The sequence below is a fragment of the Tetranychus urticae genome, chromosome 2 (assembly GCF_039701765.1).
Source record: "Tetranychus urticae isolate SD_2017Ah chromosome 2, NJAU_TeUrti_SD_1.0, whole genome shotgun sequence".
NCBI lineage: Eukaryota > Metazoa > Arthropoda > Arachnida > Trombidiformes > Tetranychidae > Tetranychus > Tetranychus urticae.
The window spans coordinates 3519984-3534010 of record NC_142959.1 but is presented as its reverse complement, the minus strand read 5'-3'; the positions used below and the strand labels follow the sequence as shown (position 1 = coordinate 3534010).

The window sequence follows — 14027 nt, the reverse complement described above, 5'->3', positions numbered from 1 at the left end:
ACTAAATTTTACAAATAACTGTACTGAAAGCTCAATAATTAAGTTAACAATATAACAATTAGTTATCATAAACAATTGAGAAATATGTGGGAAACTGAGCAATTTTGCACTGATTAATGATTAAACCACATCAATGCGTTTGTGCTGTGAAATTACTGCTGCAAATTTTATGCTTTTTTGATGGCACTTCTTTAATAATTCAGTTATCAGTGTGTTTTGCGTTACAAAATGAGGTGATTCAAGAGGAAACTTTCCTCATTTTTTTTCTCTCTGAATGAGTGTTACAAGAAATAAAATAAATCCGGTTAATTTAATTAATTAATCGGGTTTTTGTATTTAAGGTAATTTTAAAAGATTTTTGCCTTTTATACATTCGCAATAGATTTAGGAAAAAAGAATTGCCATACAATTTTTTATAAACATTTTATAGCCATGCAATGAAAGACTTTTCACATGGACATTATCTCGTGTTTTGAACAAGTGGCCTTCGATCTCCTCTTGCTCCTGCTTCTCCTCCAGAAGCTCCTTGAGACACTGACAACATTCTGTTCTCTAAATACCTCTGTACCATTAATAACATCGAGTCTTGGATCCACGAATGAACCTGGGAGACAATTGCATCAACCGCCATAACAATCTCGGGAAGAGTTCCAAGAAATCTACAATTGTTAGAAATTAAAGTTGAGAAATATTTAGTCGTATTGTTATCATCAAGAAATGTGTTGGTTAAAAAATCAGATAACGAACACAAAAAGATGTTAGAGGTTTACTTACTTAGAACTGGTATAAGTTAGAAGGAGAGCAAACGAACACGTTGCACAGAGAAAGAATAGATTGGAAAGTGGGAGAGCGATTGATTCAAAGATTTTTGAACAAAAATAGAGAATAAAAGACCAGACCAAAAGGATAAAACTCGAACCAAATAAGTTAAGCATATTTTTTGACTTATTTTGGGCACAAAAGTGAGTGAAAGCAGTGGATATACTTTCTTCCAATTGCTTCATATACATCTCTTCGATTTCTTTTCCACCCATTTTACGGAATTTTAAGAAACAGTCAAGAGCTTCAGAACGATATTGCTCGTGTTTACGTTGCAACAAAGATTCATTGAGATATGGTTTATTACCACCACACATTTCCTCCATACTTGACATATAAAGATCTCGAGCTGATGCAATAGCTGCTAGATTATTAGCCTCCGCAGTTGCTTCCAACATGGACTTGGGACCGGGTATTGTATCTCCTAAAGAACGATGATAAAGATTAGTCAAACATCATATTACAGGTAAACAATAATGAATTACCTTTGAAGATGGAGGTGTAGACTTTGAAATATTCCAGGAGCTGACGACCTGAAACTTCTTCCCCACCAATATTCTTGAGACGAATTGTATATGGTGAAACCAAAAGTGGTATCAAAGTCTTGAGAAAATCGATAAATTTGGGGGAAACATCTTTCGTTCGACCATCAAATTTTTTGGTAGATACTTCGAATCCGGGATGAGGCATCAAGAAACATTCAATATCTGCAAAACAGCTTCGAATATTTCTTCTGAGTCGTTGAAGTTCTTCAGGCATATCTTCCATTATCTCCAGCCTCTTATCTAGTAAAGATTGTCCTCCTTTTAAACCATATTCATGAGCATCAGCGTAAGGCCAATCACGAACTAAGAACATAAGTTTCTGGAAGGGTTTAACATCGGGTGAAGCCTCTAAGGCAAGTTTACCATATTCAGTAAAAAGTTCTAAGAATTGAAGATTATCTTCCTGTAAATTCAACATGATATTGAATATCTGAATTGATGAGGTCATTGTTGAGAGGGCAAAAACAGTTGCACTGTCACGAGTTGTGTGTCTGCCATCGAAAGTTCCTTGAGTATCCATGAGAAGAACAGCGATTTCTTTGCCATCTTTCTCAATTATGAAGGGCTCTGACCACATAAGGATACCAGTTGTCTCCCGGTCCGGACCTGATCTCCAAGAGAAACCTGATCAACAAGAAGAAATTTGAACTGAATATTAAAGCTAACAAGGAAAATGATGAATGTGGCAAAAAGCAAATGAAAAGATACGAAAAAAAGTTAACATAAAGGCAAATAGAAGGAAAGGAATCAAACAATATGTACATGTAAATGACCTTGGCACTAAATTGAAACATCAAAGCCAAACTTTTTCTATAGAGTGTTTAGATAGAGAAACCTAAAAGCGCCTTTTCATTAAAATCATAAACTTACCTTTTAAAGGTACATCTTCATCATCCAACCAATCACTTTCCCCTTGTCTACTAAAATATCTTATAAAGAAATTGAGTAAAAATGATTTCCCCGTCCTGAAAGTTCCAGCAATTGAGACAACAGCCACAGGCTTATCCTTCACCTTATCCTGGAGAAGAATTGATGAAAGAGCCTCCGTGTCTAGTTTTAATTGATGACCTCCAGATTCTGTTTTAACAATTTGAACAATTTGAACAGGCCCAGGTTCTGGGATGGTCGATGAAACATCATCAGATTGGTAATCATCATAAAAATCACCTTTTGAATTAGATACCATTGTTAATTTAATCAAGAAACACAATTTTAAAAAAGACAAGATCTGCCAACTCAATGAATAAAGTAATATTGTGTAGTTCCTAACCAAACCAAAACAGAGATGAAAAAAGATTTAACTGTTAGGTAGGGGGTCGTTACATAATTACATACAGAACACTAACAACACAACAACATTATTACTTTATAAAATCTTCAAATGATTAGCTATTAATATTTAAATTTTCAATAAACTCAAATCAGATACATTTGAAATCCAATTAAAACCGATTAATAAATTTACTTAATTTATAATGGACACTCTTCTGTTTCAAGAAAAATCCAACAAGACATTAGTGTTTAAGATGGCTGGATAAATCTGAGTCAACAGTTTATTGATTTGCAAGCTTTCAACATTAACATTTCATGATATACTCTTCGTGTCTTATTTTATTTATTAATTATTTATTGCAAGCAACTCTTCGCTATTCATAAAAAATTGTGAAATCTAGAACAATTTGGTGAAGCTATTGTCTTGGGATGAAAAATCAATTTTAATTTTTATGGATACAATGTGATTTAACTTTCAGTTCATTTGGCGTCTTCATGTTGATCTTGATGTTACTTTTTACATTGATCTCAACAAACTGTAAGTTGATCCTACTTTAGATTAACAATTAGTCTCTTGTTTTTATGTTTTGATTACAAGCTACTTGAGTTGAAGAAAGTGATTAAAATCCAATCTAATCCAACACAAGTAAGTCAATTGAACAAGATTGTTTTAGGCTCAAGGATAACTAATGAAATCCTCAATTATTATTCAATATTAACTATTATGATCAAGATGAGTGTTCTGATTAAGCTGTTACAATCTATTAATATTATCAGCTAACAATTATGCTTGAATTAAGGTGTAGACAAGTCGACATTTAGGTTCAATGTTCTATTTATTTTTGGCAAAAATTTTACAATTGTATAAGTCGCATTATTTATCATCTGAGCATTGTAAAACAATAAAGGCTAAACATATGATTAGGAAACACACATTAAAACATTAAAACATTGAATAATTCATCAACACAATTAAATTGGCAAAATCGTAATTTTATGGCCAATGTTATAAAAATTTAATAATAATTTTGTGTTAAGTAATTGATGAAACTATGAATATGAGTAAGATATTAAACACTATTACAGGTAATATTAAACGTTTATTTACACAGATGATGAACTAGGTTTAAGGAAGAGACAAAAATTGTTGATTAAGGTGAAAATGGTGTAACGAAAATTTGGACTGCGACTGAGGAATTTTCGAATACATTTATAATTGAAATCATTGTTTAACGGTTTTGTTCAAACCAGGAATTGGCTTCAAAACAAGCCAAATTGTATCTCTAATTTTTTAGACTTCATATTAATTCATTATTTTTTTGTCTCTCTCAACAAATTAAGGTTCGGATATGCAGATTCAATTGCTGAGTGATATTCCAGAATAAAAGAGCTCTTTATTAAACCTGTTGATGGATTATCTGAACCAAATATTGAAGATGCTTCTTGTATAAAGTCATTGTTAAACTATTTCCCAAACTGGAAGAGAACTGGTAGCAACTCAAAGTCTTTGATCAATGGGTTATCCTGTTTTAATATTGATTCACCTTTCAGTGGGATTCTTGTGAAGATATTATTCAGTCGAGCTGTGAAATCCAAATTACATACTGTGGGCATTAATTTCGTATTATCAAGCGGCACTTATATTATAATATGTATCTTGGTAAAACTGGTTGATCTTCTAGCATTATTGAGGACTGTCGATTTGAAAAATGTCAATTTGGATAAGTGTGTTGTATCAATCGTATTATTGGTGATCGTGTCAAATATTCAAAAAGTTAATCTTGAATGGTTTTTTATTCAATCATTTAAAGAGCCGATTCCATCAAAACAGATTCTGGCCTGAAGTCAGTTTCATTTAATCGACTGAAACCATCCTGGTTTGGATGCTGTTTCAATCGGTACAGAAAATCTGTAAACCAACTTCTTACGGCACGACCACCATTTAACCATCATGAGATAAATACATCGTCTTCTAGTTCAGTCTCTTGTTCTTGGCCCACTTGATTTGATGGATTTACTGGTACATTATTAATCTGATTATTTTCCCGTTTAACTTTTATAGACTGAGATTGGGACTTGTGTTGGTGAGGACTTGCTGATGATACTGATGCTCTTGAGAAGGAACCTCTGGATGTTGACCATTTTTTAGATCCAGTGTTGTTTGATGTTCCTTCTTGATTGCTGTTAACTACAGATGTTTTACGTGAAATTTTTGAAGATTGTCTTGAAGGTAAAGGCTTGGACCAAAGCATACGAATTTCACGCAACAACAAGCCACTTCGAAGCACGTAAAGTAAAATTGTGATGATTGAGAAGGCAGAGGCGACCACACAAACCAAGTTTTGCAAAGCAATTGTTTTAGTGTATAAAGCAAAAATGGATGCAACCAAGGCACTGATCATACCAAGAGTACATATAATTTCAGCAGCAACCTTTCGTCGAGCAGACCAGCTAATGTAATCACATTGTCCAATCAAATGGAGAAAGTAAATTGTAAATGTATAAAGACAGGAAAGTATGTTGACGGCGGAAAAACATATGGCGGTTAAAGTTGAACATTCAAGATTATCAGAAAGGTAAAAGTCTTCACATGGATCAGCCAATTTGGAGGCTACAAAAGCTGCTAAGGATGCTAACATGATGAGTAGAAGTATAATCCCATGGAGTAAGGAGGAACTGGTAGCACTTATTAGACCACCCATTTCAATGGATGAAGAAACAGTGGCTGAATCATTGAGAGCTCTAGGACCAAAAGAGTCACGCTCCAATAGAGTGGCCAAACGATTCTCTGAGTCGGTAATTGGGTTAGATTGAAGACGACTGGTTACCTGTTTTTTGCCATTCACTAACCCCTGAGATGGAGTTTCTTGCAATGATAATGATCTTTCAAGCAATAATTGTTGACTGGAGGTTGATGAGGATTGTTGAGTCAAAACTGAACCTGTTAATGATTGAAGAGAAGCTAGTTGTCGATGTGATGATACCGTTGCTCCAACTGGTGGTGTTGCTCCTACAGGTGATGTCGATACAATTGAATCAACACCAATGGAACTTTTATTGTTTCGTTCTTTAATCGATGAAGTTGTCTTAACATTTGTAGACTTTGGTGGTTTAGGTGGAGCTGGACGCAAACGTTCCAGCGAATAGATGTCATCGTCCATGGCGACTGAAAATTCGCAACTGTTTTCTCTTTTGATCGTATTCTCTAAACTTGTTTCAATTGTACTTTGCCTTTCATCTTATCTTTTAACTTGCTAAACAAAACCAAGGCTGTACGAAATGAAATTAACACTGAATCTTCAGCTATGGTGAACACTGTTGACGGAAATAAATTGAACATAAATCCATCAAAAAGACAATCGCAAATTTCCAGAAATTGTTTTTGTCTTTCTCTTGCTGTTATTCTTGATTTTTGGTGTATTTTTTATCCGCTAAGCCGGAAGATACATTTTAAAGGATCCTGTTTAGTTAAGGGCAAGGACCCACGCGACTGATAACTATTTTTTGACAGTTAAATTAACGCTTGCATTGGATTCAACGAAACTGTCAAGGTCAAATTTGATCACCGATTATTCGTTCATTTGGAAGCAGCTTGGATGAAAGATTCAACTCAAATTTTTTGGAAAAATGCAATAAAAGTCAGCGTCTTTCATTGATTTGATGATCTTTAGTATCCATTGATACTGTTGATGACGGAAATCCTCTCTGAATGCAGGAAAAAAGAGATAATTTACATGTAAAATTTAGTCTAACATCATTCCAATCAACAAAATTTCTTGCTCAATCATGTAAATTGAGTGATTATTTTGTTTGAAGTAACAACTGCTCATGAATATGAAAATCAAATGATACAATAATTCCAACTTATAAATTATAAAATAAGTTAGATTATCAATCAGAAAGGGATACTTTAAGATGAAGAAGGTTTACCTGTGTTTCATTTTTGTTACCTCAAGCTTTAGGTGATAACATCTTTACTCTCTGGAGTTGACTTTTATACATTTTGTACAATTTAAAGAACCGTTAAACTTTTACCTTAGTCATTTCTGCATCCTAAGACATTAAATCAGCACCAAAAGGTAGGCCATAAGATAGAAAGCTAATTATGTTAAACATTTTTACTTTCTTCTCACATTTCGCTTTCTATTAATACCATTTTTTGTTTTTCTTGGCCGTTTCTTCATCTCTTTATCTCATGTCGTGAATGCTTTCCAAAGGAGATTTAAGTTATTCTATCCATGGCTTTGGCTTGGTTCATTTTGATCATCCTTGATTTGATGAATAGACATCCTTTGAATAAAGACCCTAATTTGCAAATTAAATGAAAAAATTGATTGGTTAGTTTTGTTGTTTTGTTAACTTATTAGTCAATTTGATCCCAATTTGTCACATGAAGTCACTAAATTTTGAAAAATTGTGCATATCCTGAGGAAAATTGGTACAAAGGAAATATTTCTTCAACGGGAAATGGATGAAATGAAAAGATAGAGGTAATATTGCACAAAGGATGATGATTGAAAATGGGGATTGACGATATTACGATGACGATAATACTACATTATTATTTCAATGAAAAAAAAACAGAAATTAATTAATTTTGTAAACTTCCTTTCAACTTACACTTTTGTTTTTACTTTTACAATGGCTTTTTTCACCACTTTGGTTACCAAAACAAAATATCTTGATACATTAAACTGTTGAAACTGATCAGTGGAAATCGTAGATCCTAATAGTTTTGATTTAAGAATCATATTCACTTTTTTAAATTGTTATTATGAGTGAAGTAAATATAAATCGTTTAAAAGAGTTGGCTAAACTTCCATACAACAATTTATGTGCTGATTGTAATCATCCAAGTGCGTATTAAAGTTCATCTGCTTTGACCGGGATCAAATATCTAATGGATTAAGCGATACTTGTAATCTTTAATATTATCTAATCCTTTATATCTTTTGGTTCTTTGTATTGCTTTTGTTTTTTACATTTCTCTTAATAATTAGATCCTGATTGGGCTTCTGTTTCAATTGGTGTTTTCCTATGCTCAGAATGTGCTCGTATTCATCGTGGATTAGGATCACACATTTCGTTTGTAAAATCATTTGATTATGACAATTGGGACCAAGAATTGTTAACCTTTATGGAACAGTATGGCAATGAGTTAGCCAAGGAACACTACGAGAAACATGTGCCTCCCTATTATCGTCGACCTAATCGTGATGATCCAAAGTAATTAAGAATATTTAACTGTGATTGATTGCTCTTGTTAAATTTACTCCTTTTTCTTTCAATTTTCAGTGTACTCCGGGAACAATGGATCCGCGCTAAATATGAACGTAAAGAGTTTATGCATCAGGTTAACACTGTTTACAGTCGGGGTTACATGGAGGGATTCCTGATGAAGAAAGGTAAAAAGGGCAAGAAACTTGAGAGAAGAAAATTCGTATTATCTGAAGTTGATCAGACACTCAAATATTATATAAAAAGTGTAAGTAGATTAAATTCCTTCCATCAATTTAACATCAACATTTTACACTGAACTTATTATTATAGTTTGTATTTGTTTATTGTTACTTTTAACAGAGCAGCAAAACTCCTAAAGCAGTGATTAACATTCCTGATTTAAATGCAACCTTCTGTGATCCAGCAAAGATTAAAACAATCAAAAGTCCAAATGCTCTCCAATTAACTTATCTTAAAGGCGGTTACACAAGAAGTATTTACGTATATGCTGATGACGGAAAGGTAAGTAAAATGTTCAACTTTATGCCCATTTCATGCAAACAATTTCATTTCATTTGGAGTCTATTTGGTCTTACTCATTAGGAAATTATTGATTGGTACATGGCAATTAAAGCTGCTAAATATCAATATCTTCAAATAGCTTATCCGACTTGCCCGCCGATTGAATTATTACCTCATTTGACTCGAGACTTTCTTAAAGAAGGTTATCTTTGGAAGACTGGGCCAAAAATCGGAGACTCTTATAAGAAACGTTGGTTTACACTAGATTATCGTAAATTAATGTATTTAGAAGATCCATTGGTAAGTTAATTGAGAAACAAATTTGAATATGAATTTTTTGGTTTACTATTTATTCAAACTGTATTTATTTAGGACCCCTTTCCTAAAGGTGAAATATATTTAGGTGAAAAAGGAAAACAATTTGCAATATCATCAGGCATTCCAGCTCCATTGAAGAAACACATGTATGGATTTATAATGAAAACACCAGAAAGAACTTGGCTTTTCAGTGCAGAAACGGAAGAAGAGAGGAAACAATGGATATCTGTTATTTCATCTATTCTTGAAACACCCGAATCCACTCAAGGCTGTCAAGTTTACCTGAGATATAGTTTAAGAAATTCAGTCTCTTACACGAAATCACGAGACAGCATGGGAAGCTATCGCAATAGTGGTTCAAGTTTCACTGGAACATTAAGAAAGGGTAAAAAATTTTTGTCATTTGGTTAAACAACTAAACCACCTAATCATCATTCCAAAGCATCAATTCATTAAAAAATCAAAATTATTGTCAACTAAAAAATAACAAAATCATGACCTGTTTCCTATTTCATATCTTTTCACCTAAAATACAAAAACAGAAACATTTGTTTGTTAATCACACTTCTCATTCAAACTCGCTCCAATAACACACCAGAAAGGACCAAATTCAGTATTCATTAACCACGATCAAACATGATCAACAATCAATATCCACAGTTGGACGGATTAAATCTCTGATAAATCCAATTTAGATTTAACTAGACATGACATTTGAAATCAAACATTGCTTTACTAATGATTAAAAAAATGGTTGTACTGAAAACTCTTGTTGGTTCAACAAACCTTTAACCCCATTGAAACTCAAAACTCAAACTCTCTTTTCAATTGTTTCAAAAACAACCTTTTAATGTTAAAAATCATTTAGCACAATCAACTAATCTGATTTAATCATCTCAACCTCAATCCTAACACCATACGAAGGATTAGTGGATTGAGTTGACTGTGATTATTTTGTTTGAAGTAACAACCGCATATAATAAATCTTCTCAGGTATTACATTCATTACCAATCGTTAGACGGCGCCTCATTTGTTTGTTTATTTTTTTCATCTGGAAGAGAACAAACTTGACAGTAAAATATCAAAATTTAGTTATTTTCAATTGCTATCTAATAATGTGCATTGAATTTATTCAAAATTAACTATTTAACAAAATAGATCATCTTCGGGCCGTAATAGCTCATAAACTGCAAGAAACAGTTCCCTGATGATTCAAGATTATGCAAGTATCATTAATCCAAGGTAAATAATTATTTTAGTTGTGACCTCAAAAATGGATCATTTTGTTGAAGCCATCTTTTTTTTGATTTTTTATTGCCTCCCCTATTTTTCTTGGTTTATAATGTTTCATTTTTTATTTAAAATTACAGGGATGGCAAAAATCAATTCTAATCTGTAATGGATCCTGGAAAAACAAGAAGGATGACACCAAGAGCCAGTTTAAACAGAGAAAAGGCTGATTTTCCTGTTAAAAATCTGTTCAAGAATGGTGTTATTGATAGGCAAAAGGTGTATTATATTCTAAAGAATCCTGAAGAGCCCAAATGCAAGGTTACTATTTCTGCTTTATTAAAACAACATCATGAACATAAAAGGAGAGCGCTGAATGTCTCAAGAAATAACCATTTCGATAGCTCTGTCGTCAAGAATCTGGATTTGCTTATTGAAGGTGATGTCGATTTTCACCAATTACCCCAAGAATTTCGTCAAAATTTGTTTCTAGAAAATTTAACTGGTAATAGAACAAACAGCTGTTCATCCGACTCATCTTCATCTAGCTCATCTACAGTGGCTTTGGCTGATGAATCAAGTTCAGATGAAAGTGTCGAAATAATTGAATAAGTTCAAAACATAGTCCATGGAAACTATCATAAGGACTGAGTACTAATTATGCAGATCTTTAACAAAATAACTCTAGTATTACTTCATTGTTCAAAAACTAACTCACACACCAGTAACTGGCATCAAGGAAACACAAACACACTTTAAATGTACAAATATTCTCATCTCCAATGGAAATTCCAGCAAAAATAACGATAAATTAGATTTAAATATGAACAGATACAAGGAAAACTTCTTTATGATGGTGGAGATTGAATATTGTCATCCATAGGAACATTAATTGTTTTAGCCATCTATTTGTCTCTCAAATTTAAAGTTTACTTTCATTTACTGCTAAAGTTCATTCACACACAATTCAAATGTCTTTCGGATGGTATGAATATCTTGAAGTATCATAGTTATATCACCGATCAAGTAATATTCTTTCAACATGAACCAATTATTCAAATATATCAATTGTGTCTATTGAAAGTAAAACTTTCATTTGACCAATATGAATACTGAAGGTTTTGCCAAGCTACATAATCAATTCAACCCTGTTCAGCTTATGGTTTTTTGGTTTCTTTACTTAATTCTGAATCATTGTTTTAAGTTACAGCTTTATCATTTCTCTCAAACTTGCTTTCATCCATTATTGTAAAGGTTCATTTCAAAATTATTGTTTCACCCAATGTAAATTGATATAACTACAGATTGTTCATAATTTGACAAGCTTAAAGAAATTTTATATTGTGATATTTCCCTTTCAAGTCAACCAAGTCACCATTTTTGTTATCAAATAAAATATAAGAGTAATAAACCAAATTGAAAAATCTTACATTATTGTAATTAAAAGATTACCTAGCAATCAAGCGCAGAGAAATAATTCCAGCTCCCTTCCTTTTGACGGGATAACAATTTAAACACTAACACTGGGTAACATCTATTTGTAAGTTAATACAAAAGTTAATTATAATTTATTCGTAAAAAATAGACATTTAAAAATGTCTAACAGGAAAAAACACATAAATATTCATAGGTGAGACTAGATTTTGGAAGAAAACTTTGTTCCATGCGAAGACGAAATTATTATACTTTCCCTTTACGCAATAAATTTATCATGTTTTTGTACTAACATGATTCAGTCTTTAATGCTATTGTTCATTAAATTTTGATCAATCCTTATTCTGTTTGACATTGACTGTCAATATCTGTAATTATTTCATCAACTTTTCCCGTTCATCATTATGTTGGTATGTTTAGCATGCATTTTATCCGTGTTTAGCCTTTACTAAGATCAATTGTTTTCGTTTTCGTTACATTCTTGTTTTATTTTAATTTTGACATTTTTAGGATCAATCAACCATAGTTTGTACTCTATCAACTTTAGTCGTTGGTGTCGTTTTATTCATGTGGTTCAAAAAAAGTAAAACTGCCAAACAGGTTCTTCTTAAAGACCCAGAGATTAAATACAAAGTTCCTTTAATTGCTAAAGAGGTGAACTGTCCTTGAATGCTTAACTTTTCCATGTCTTTTATGCTCTTTGTCTTACAGTATTTTTTCTTCTTCCATATAGAATATCAATTGGAATACTCGAAGATTCAGATTTGGATTACCAACTGAAAGACATGTCCTTGGAGTCAACCCAGGTCAACATATTTATCTATCTGCTCAAGGCAATAATGAACTCATCATACGTCCATACTCTCCCGTGTCAAGTGATGAAACGCTAGGCTATTTTGATCTCGTAATCAAGGTTAGTTATTTTCATCTGAAACTAGACGAAAACGGTTATACCTCAGATATGGCTCACATGATAGCGATGGTAGATTTTTAGATATTTTACAAACTGTCAACACCCTTTAATTTCGTTGTCAATACCAACTTTTAGATCACTAGCAAATTCCTGCAATATTCCTCTAACAATTTGATTCAGAATTATTTTTTTCCACCAAATATCTATTGATATTTCTTGATAATTGTTATTTTACATTTAAATTTTATAGTTTTGAAATATGAATACCTTTCATGGTTATTTATTAGATCAATGTGCCTTTTCGGAACCTCATACCTTCAATTCTTGTCTATTTCACCATATTTCGTTCAATATGCCAATTTCAAATTAGCAAAACATAGTTTTAAGAAAACAAAGACTTGCTTAGACAATGAAAAAATTCGTCACTTTGGTGTTAATTTTCAATTTTATTGTTTCCCAAAAACGTAAGACTGTCTTGCACCAACGAAAGACCAGTTTTTTAATGATTAGATGTAATAACTTAGCGAGTATATGTGATAAATTCAGTTCACATTTCTCGATTCCAGTTTTTTCTTTTGATCTATGTACTATCAAGATGCACTCGTTGAATTTAGATATCAATAGAGATTGAATATCATACTCCAGTTACTCTGATTTTCAAGTACATTGTGCTTTTTGAACACTATCTAGAGGCGAAAAATATAATTTATTTCATAATTTTGTCAACGTGATTTGAAAGAAGTCACAATTTTGGTTTATTTTTATTAATATTAAAGATAAAAAATATGCAATTTTTACTGTTCCTATAGAACTTTTGACTAATTTTTTACACTTATTTTTCCAGGTATACTTCAAAAATGATCACCCAAATTATCCAGATGGTGGTAAAATGTCTCAGTATTTGGAAAGTATGGCTATTGGTGATAAAATTGACATACGAGGACCAGAAGGAAAACTTATTTATGCATCAAAGGGCGACTTTTTGATAAAAAAGACTCGCAAATCAGCAGCCGAGAAATTCAATTACAAGAATGTTGGCATGATTGCTGGTGGAACTGGTATTGCTCCTCTTTTCCGAATTATAAACGAAATCATTGACAATCCTGAAGATAATACCAAAGTGTGGTTAATTTTTGCCAATAATAATCCTGATGACATTCTACTTAAGGAGGAATTGGAAGAAATTAGCCAAAAACATGGCGATCAGGTTAAAATCTGGTACACATTGGTTAAGGCAGATGAAGGTTGGAAATATTCTGTTGGATTTGTGGATGAAAACATGATCAAGGAACACATGCCTCCACCAAGTGATGATTCAATCATCTTGATGTGTGGACCTCCACCTATGATTAAATTTGCTTGCACACCAAATCTGGACAAATTGGGTTACAGCGAATCAAAAAGATTTGTTTTGTAAATAATATACATAAACAAGAGCTGAAATTTTGCTCTTGTTTACGCTCTTCCTCTTTGCTATTTTAGTAATCATGTCACTAGAGATTGATTGTTATAAGTGTCAATTTAAAAATTGTTTTTAATTGTTTACTCTCTGATTTTGTTCGAAAAGCCAGAATAAACCAATCTTGCGCTTTCCTAGTATAGACTAGACACAGCAAGGTTGTGATTTCAATAAATGTCAAATCCAAAAGTCAATTGATTGGGAATTTTGAAAAGGAAATCGGAAGGAAGACAATTCAATACACGATGCAACATCCATACATTTAACATTAACGAATGTCTAATCATTCAAAAA

General features: G+C 32.4%; 4 protein-coding genes across 9 annotated transcripts; 2 read left to right on the top strand and 2 right to left on the bottom strand.

Moving 5' to 3' along the window:
• Window positions 1–165: 165 nt before the first annotated feature.
• On the bottom strand, window positions 166–2607 carry LOC107363764 (atlastin-3). Its single transcript, XM_015931036.3, has 4 exons — window positions 2235–2607; window positions 1305–1988; window positions 775–1243; window positions 166–659 (listed from the first exon to the last, which is right to left on the bottom strand). The coding sequence occupies exons 1-4, from the start codon at window positions 2548–2550 to the stop codon at window positions 461–463; spliced, it is 1668 nt and encodes a 555-aa protein (XP_015786522.1). The 5' UTR covers window positions 2551–2607; the 3' UTR covers window positions 166–460.
• Window positions 2608–3453: 846 nt separating this feature from the next.
• On the bottom strand, window positions 3454–6794 carry LOC149093715 (uncharacterized). 2 transcript variants are annotated; one of them, XM_089267528.1, is made up of 2 exons: window positions 6567–6794; window positions 3454–6341 (listed from the first exon to the last, which is right to left on the bottom strand). In XM_089267528.1, exon 2 carries the CDS (start codon window positions 5795–5797, stop codon window positions 4586–4588), a length of 1212 nt encoding a protein of 403 aa, XP_089123654.1. In that variant the 5' UTR covers window positions 5798–6341; window positions 6567–6794; the 3' UTR covers window positions 3454–4585. The 2 variants fall into 2 exon arrangements, with proteins under 2 accessions (XP_089123654.1, XP_089123655.1); XM_089267529.1 differs by having other exon boundaries at window positions 6587–6794.
• A 55-nt stretch (window positions 6795–6849) lies between these two features.
• On the top strand, window positions 6850–11356 carry LOC107363414 (arf-GAP with dual PH domain-containing protein 1). Of its 5 annotated transcripts, none has more exons than XM_025161149.2 (8): window positions 6850–6973; window positions 7637–7862; window positions 7932–8121; window positions 8217–8378; window positions 8460–8678; window positions 8751–9081; window positions 9856–9939; window positions 10068–11356. In XM_025161149.2, exons 1-7 carry the CDS (start codon window positions 6958–6960, stop codon window positions 9903–9905), a joined length of 1194 nt encoding a protein of 397 aa, XP_025016917.2. In that variant the 5' UTR covers window positions 6850–6957; the 3' UTR covers window positions 9906–9939; window positions 10068–11356. The 5 variants fall into 5 exon arrangements, 4 of the variants coding, with proteins under 4 accessions (XP_025016917.2, XP_089123651.1, XP_089123653.1 ...); XR_003082557.2 differs by lacking the exon at window positions 6850–6973 and adding an exon at window positions 7353–7492 and having other exon boundaries at window positions 9690–9939; XM_089267525.1 differs by lacking the exon at window positions 6850–6973 and adding an exon at window positions 7353–7492.
• Window positions 11357–11673: 317 nt separating this feature from the next.
• LOC107363432 (NADH-cytochrome b5 reductase 3) lies at window positions 11674–13927 on the top strand. Its single transcript, XM_015930653.3, has 4 exons — window positions 11674–11771; window positions 11872–12015; window positions 12095–12274; window positions 13119–13927. Exons 1-4 carry the CDS (start codon window positions 11766–11768, stop codon window positions 13689–13691), a joined length of 903 nt encoding a protein of 300 aa, XP_015786139.1. The 5' UTR covers window positions 11674–11765; the 3' UTR covers window positions 13692–13927.
• The last annotated feature ends 100 nt before the right edge of the window (window positions 13928–14027 follow it).

What these genes read in the sequence shown, in the direction of transcription:
- LOC107363764 (XM_015931036.3), bottom strand. Translation starts at nt 2,550, where the DNA reads ATGGTATCTAATTCAAAAGGTGATTTTTATGATGATTACCAATCTGAT. An exon ending in TGAAGATGTACCTTTAAAAG is followed by an intron (nt 1,989 to 2,234) that starts GTAAGTTTATGA and finishes CTTGTTGATCAG; the next exon opens with GTTTCTCTTGGAGATCAGGT. An exon ending in CTAACTTATACCAGTTCTAA is followed by an intron (nt 660 to 774) that starts GTAAGTAAACCT and finishes TAACAATTGTAG; the next exon opens with ATTTCTTGGAACTCTTCCCG.
- LOC149093715 (XM_089267528.1), bottom strand. Translation starts at nt 5,797, where the DNA reads ATGGACGATGACATCTATTCGCTGGAACGTTTGCGTCCAGCTCCACCT.
- LOC107363414 (XM_089267525.1), top strand. Translation starts at nt 7,411, where the DNA reads ATGAGTGAAGTAAATATAAATCGTTTAAAAGAGTTGGCTAAACTTCCA. An exon ending in TCAAATATTATATAAAAAGT is followed by an intron (nt 8,122 to 8,216) that starts GTAAGTAGATTA and finishes TACTTTTAACAG; the next exon opens with AGCAGCAAAACTCCTAAAGC. An exon ending in CACTGGAACATTAAGAAAGG is followed by an intron (nt 9,082 to 9,855) that starts GTAAAAAATTTT and finishes TTAACAAAATAG; the next exon opens with ATCATCTTCGGGCCGTAATA.
- LOC107363432 (XM_015930653.3), top strand. An exon ending in TTCCTTTAATTGCTAAAGAG is followed by an intron (nt 12,016 to 12,094) that starts GTGAACTGTCCT and finishes TCTTCCATATAG; the next exon opens with AATATCAATTGGAATACTCG. An exon ending in ATTTTGATCTCGTAATCAAG is followed by an intron (nt 12,275 to 13,118) that starts GTTAGTTATTTT and finishes TTATTTTTCCAG; the next exon opens with GTATACTTCAAAAATGATCA.